This window comes from Austrofundulus limnaeus, unplaced genomic scaffold (genome assembly GCF_001266775.1).
Source record: "Austrofundulus limnaeus strain Quisiro unplaced genomic scaffold, Austrofundulus_limnaeus-1.0 Scaffold800, whole genome shotgun sequence".
In the NCBI taxonomy this organism is placed as follows: domain Eukaryota; kingdom Metazoa; phylum Chordata; class Actinopteri; order Cyprinodontiformes; family Rivulidae; genus Austrofundulus; species Austrofundulus limnaeus.
The window spans coordinates 98,307-102,914 of NW_013953202.1; the positions used below are offsets into that span (position 1 = coordinate 98,307).

At 40.2% G+C, this 4,608-nt stretch overlaps 1 protein-coding gene across 1 annotated transcript in view; it reads right to left on the reverse strand.

Moving 5' to 3' along the window:
* paplna (papilin a, proteoglycan-like sulfated glycoprotein) overlaps window positions 1-4,608 on the reverse strand; it is a gene marked incomplete in the record, with an annotated part of 69,681 nt that overhangs the window by 28,597 nt on the left and 36,476 nt on the right. The window contains 4 exon segments of the mRNA XM_014028705.1: window positions 672-795; window positions 897-981; window positions 1,226-1,424; window positions 3,460-3,540. Coding sequence (XP_013884159.1) covers window positions 672-795; window positions 897-981; window positions 1,226-1,424; window positions 3,460-3,540 — 489 coding nt within the window.

The window sequence follows — 4,608 nt, forward strand, 5'->3', positions numbered from 1 at the left end:
GGCCAAAGGAAGGACGTATTTGTCGGCCGCATCGGAGGAGTCTTCGGTTTTGGACGGCCTTCCTCGCGGCGCTGTGGCCGACGGATTCGGCCTTCGGAGGACCCGGCCTGCTGTTTTGGACACAGATAAAGAAAACAATCACTTCTTTGTTACTTCTTTGAGCTTGGTGATGTTTCAAACTGTTAAACACTGCCACCAACGGTTCAGGAGGGTTATTACACCCCTAAAGGTTGTTTCACTGGGGAAGGTGTGTACAGCAGGGTGGCCAATGGGATGRCCAAAAATTTGTCTGTGGTGGCCATGGCCACCCCCTGTTCYCCAGCTTCATTGGCWGGCTTGTCTTGTCACAAACTTGAAGCTCACTTACTTCAAGTTGAGTTATTACCTCAATCTAATTGGATAATCGGGAACTAATCAGTAACAAGAATGATCCAAATGATGAAATTACCAGTTTTTATTGATTTAGGCCCAGAACTATGTGATGACTATCCCAATGGATGTGAGGTATAAAGGGTCTGGAATGTTTTGAATTCTAGGCTTTTATATTCCAGACACATGACAGTTTTTAGGACACAATCATAAACAAATCAAACCAACCCAGTGTTGCTGTTGAAGAAAATTTAATTAGGTAATGGTGTGCAATGCATATTTTCAGTTGCTCAGCCTCTTACTGTGATTGGGTGGGTTGGGACAGTCTTCCCCACTGGCTCCTCCTGCAGGTGTGGTTCGGTCATAGCAGCACCCGTACGTGGTGGTGCGGCACTCTACGGCGTTCTCAGTAGGCAGAGGGGCGACCTGGGGCAATAAATTAAATTATATCCTGTTAAATCAGGTTGTTTTTAAATTGGGTTTACTCTAATTCACTGTTTATACTATGCATTTATACAACTGCTTACTGTGGGGGGCGGGGCCACATACTCCATGCAGCCCTGTTTGTCGGGGCCCTGAGCAGCTGTTACACCATCTCTGCAGCAGCCAAAGCTGACAAACAGACCAGAAGTGAAGAAGAAGAAAACTATTTAATAATCTGTACTGAAGGTTTGAGACAAAAATAAAAACGGAACGATGACATTTGTAAAAGAATGTCCGGTTGTAGTTTCTGAGAACCTTTCTGGGCACAGCGTGGTTAACGTGGTCACGATAAAGTGACACCAAATACTCTAAAAGTYGTTTTGTGTGTGTGGTGAGATGAATCACAGCGGAATGATGGTTTGAAGGAGGATACCTCGTCTGAGTGCACGATAATGGAGCAGGAGTGGGAGCTGAAGTCTGGGGGCAGCCCAGACCTCGGGGCCCCCCAGCTGAGGTGCGCCCATCTGGGCAGCAGCCATAGCTGGACTGGCTGCAGTGCAGGGCAGGAGCAGAGCTCTGTGGGTTCTGGACTGGTCCTGTCAGGGTGGGATCTCTTGTGTTTKGCCTGCGGGCTGAAACAAAACCAAATGTTTGTTTTTTTACTCACATAATGCAAAGAAATCAACAATTTCAATTACTTTGAATGGAACATGAAGCAAAAGGCTTTGCAGACTAAACTGAGCAAAAACAATCAACAACCTGAGATTCCTGAGAACACTAAAACACCATTTCCCTGTTTTATTATTTACCACCATGCTCCCTCCATCTGAGCTTATTAAGAGCACCTCACTACACAATGTTTTCCCTCATCTACCTTTACACAGGTTTCTTCAGGTTTTGATGACTGATCTGTCTCCTCATGCTGGTTTGTTCTTAAATGTTGTTGAGGAACGTCTAACCATGTTTAGGTCCACCTGTATGGATATTTAGGTCTCTGTGGCTGCCCCCACATTACAAAACCATGATGAACCCCAGCTGGATGAACCCATTCGTGGGCTCAGACATGAGTGTTCATGAGACAAAAGGAGGTGGAAAAAAGTTACATCTATCCAGTGGAAGTGAGCTCCAGCTGTTTTGTAGCCTATCTTGTGAAGGAAAATAAAATCATTGCTCGTGTATTTATATTTTGAAAGTGTTTCAGTTATGTTTTACTYATTAAATATCTTACATATACATTATCATGTTATTCTGAATAGTTTTAAATTATGTTGTAACTTTTGGGTAGGGAAGCTTTAAAGAGCCATTTCTCATTGTTCCTGCCTAAACTTCACACACAAATGTAGTTTCTGCACAACAGGACTGCAGTTCTGTTTGTTTTGTTACTATAGGAATGTGGAAACATGATTGATGGTGAAATAAAAAGCAGAATCACATTTTAACAGTGCCGGGCWGCAYTTATCTAAAAATTAGTTGCACTAACCCTGAAGAACTAACTTTAATATTTAGGTCCCTTTATTCTAAAGCACTAACATGCTTAAAAATTTAGCAAAGGCTAATTCTAAAGCACTAAAARCCCATCTGACCCATCGAACACTCCTCAGAATCAACATGAGACGATATTTTCTGTCTGCAGAATATTGTTAATATTTCATCTAGTGTGGAGGTTCCCAAAGTTGGGGTCTGGACCTCTTTGTGGGCCACAAAACGTCAAGTGAGGGTCACTAGATGACTTCTAGACATCTGCAAAAAAAATGCTAATATTTTATTGTAAAAATGAATAAAAACTAGTGTCACAGTTACTGTGTTTGTTTGTAGTTATTATTCCCATGTTTAACAGAGTTATTAGCAAAGTTAGCTTCGTAAACAAGTAATATCTGGGGTCATGAGTGTCTGCAGCTGTTATTTTTTTATTTTGTGGGTCGGAAGCAAAAATGTATGAAAACCACTGATCTAGTGGAGAAGTGACACACGTCTGACAGCTTTCACCCTCAGCTGTTGGCAATAATGTTGATCAGTGATGTTTAAAGAACAATTAGTGTGTAGAAATTTAGCAAGTGCTAATCCACTAATGAATTAGGAAATTAGCAAAAAGCTCTAAAGACCTAATCAGGAAATTAGTTCCCCTATTAGTGCTTTAGGGGGAACTGTGCCCACCACTGCATTTTAAGCTGCTTTTCTCTGTTGAAAGACCACAAAACTGGTCTTAATTAAAATTTAGGATGTTTGTTACTCATAAGAACCAAGGAGTGAGCTGTGGACTCAATTCTGTACTGCCTGGTGCATGTTGACCCCCACTTATTGCAATGAATTTATTCAGAGTAAAGAACTTTTTTGATCACGTATTTCTGCATTTTATTACTATTATTACTATTATTATTATCATCATCTCTTCACARGGCTGCTGAAGGATTTGGGAAGTGGAAGTCAGGCTGTGTGAAAAAGTCAGGTGACTCTCAGCCAGGCCTGTGGTGGACCTGTTTCCCCAAAACATGAGGCAGAGGTGCAGATGTGTTGTACTGGTGGACACATCTCAAACAATCCACCAGWAAGACCTAAAAACTACATTAAATGATCAGGAACTGTAAAATCCTGTCCAAGTAAAGTGATTCAGGAGGTCGTTAACAGATATATAAAATGAAATATAAAATGTCTGTAATAGAGGCTCACCTGTTTCCTGAGCTGGAACATAAGGCTCAAAGCCAGTCTGAGTGGTGTTGTGTCCTTGGGGGTCCTGAATGCTGGGGACAGCTGCAAAGATGAAAACAACATAAATAAACTGTTTGTTTGAACTTTTACTTTAACTGTATTATTGTTGTGATGTGGTGGAGAGTAGTACAACAATAAATAAATAAATAAATAAAAACAGGAACAAAGAGGTGCAACTTATTTGTGAGAGGAATGACAAAAGTCTTTTTGAGATTCTGAGCTGAACTGACAGCTCCTCACTGCTCAGTGGAGCTGCTGCTGAGGATGTAACAATAACCTGACATCACTTCTAAACAACGATTACATCCCAAAGTCATATGTGGAGAAACTGGCAGCTGTAGCATATTGATTAAAATGTTTGCAACAGTTGCATATTGTCCAAATATAATGAATATTAGGGGCTGCAACAATACAGAAAATTCACGATTCAGTTCGATACTTTAGTCTCACGGTTCGATATTTTTTCGATACAAATAACAGAAATGTCCACGCCCCTTTTACCTTGTAATTTATTGAAATTATTCATGAACATTTGTTTAACTCAAAAGTACAGTTTTTAAATTAAGTTTAAACTTAAATTTTGCTGAGACAGCAAGTTTCTCAGTGGATCTGCACTCAAAAATACAGCCTAGATTAGTGGTTCCCAAAGTTGGGGTCGGGACCCAAAGTGGGGTCCTGAAACATCAAGGTCGGGGTCCTGAAAAGATTTTCTAAATTAATTACATTTTTGCTTTAGTTTTTATCTAAAATGTATAAATGTAGAATAATAAATATTGTTACTATGYSCATGTTTAGTTGACCTGATACAAATGTTTATCATCCAAAAACAGTTGGGGGCTCAGGTCTCTACTGTTATTTTGTGGGTCAAAAGCTGAAAAGTTTGGAACCACTGCACTTCAGAAATCAATTTAAAGGGTAATAAAATACTTGCTGATGTAATATTTCCCTATAATTATTACAAAAACACAAAACAAGTATAAATAAGTATTTATATTCGTTTAGCCTGTGTTTTTAGGGTTATTGACAAAGTTTGGTAGCAGCCCTCTCCTTGGGCTGCTACCTTATCGTGGTGGAGAGGTTTGAGTGTCCCAATGATCCTAGGAGCTATGC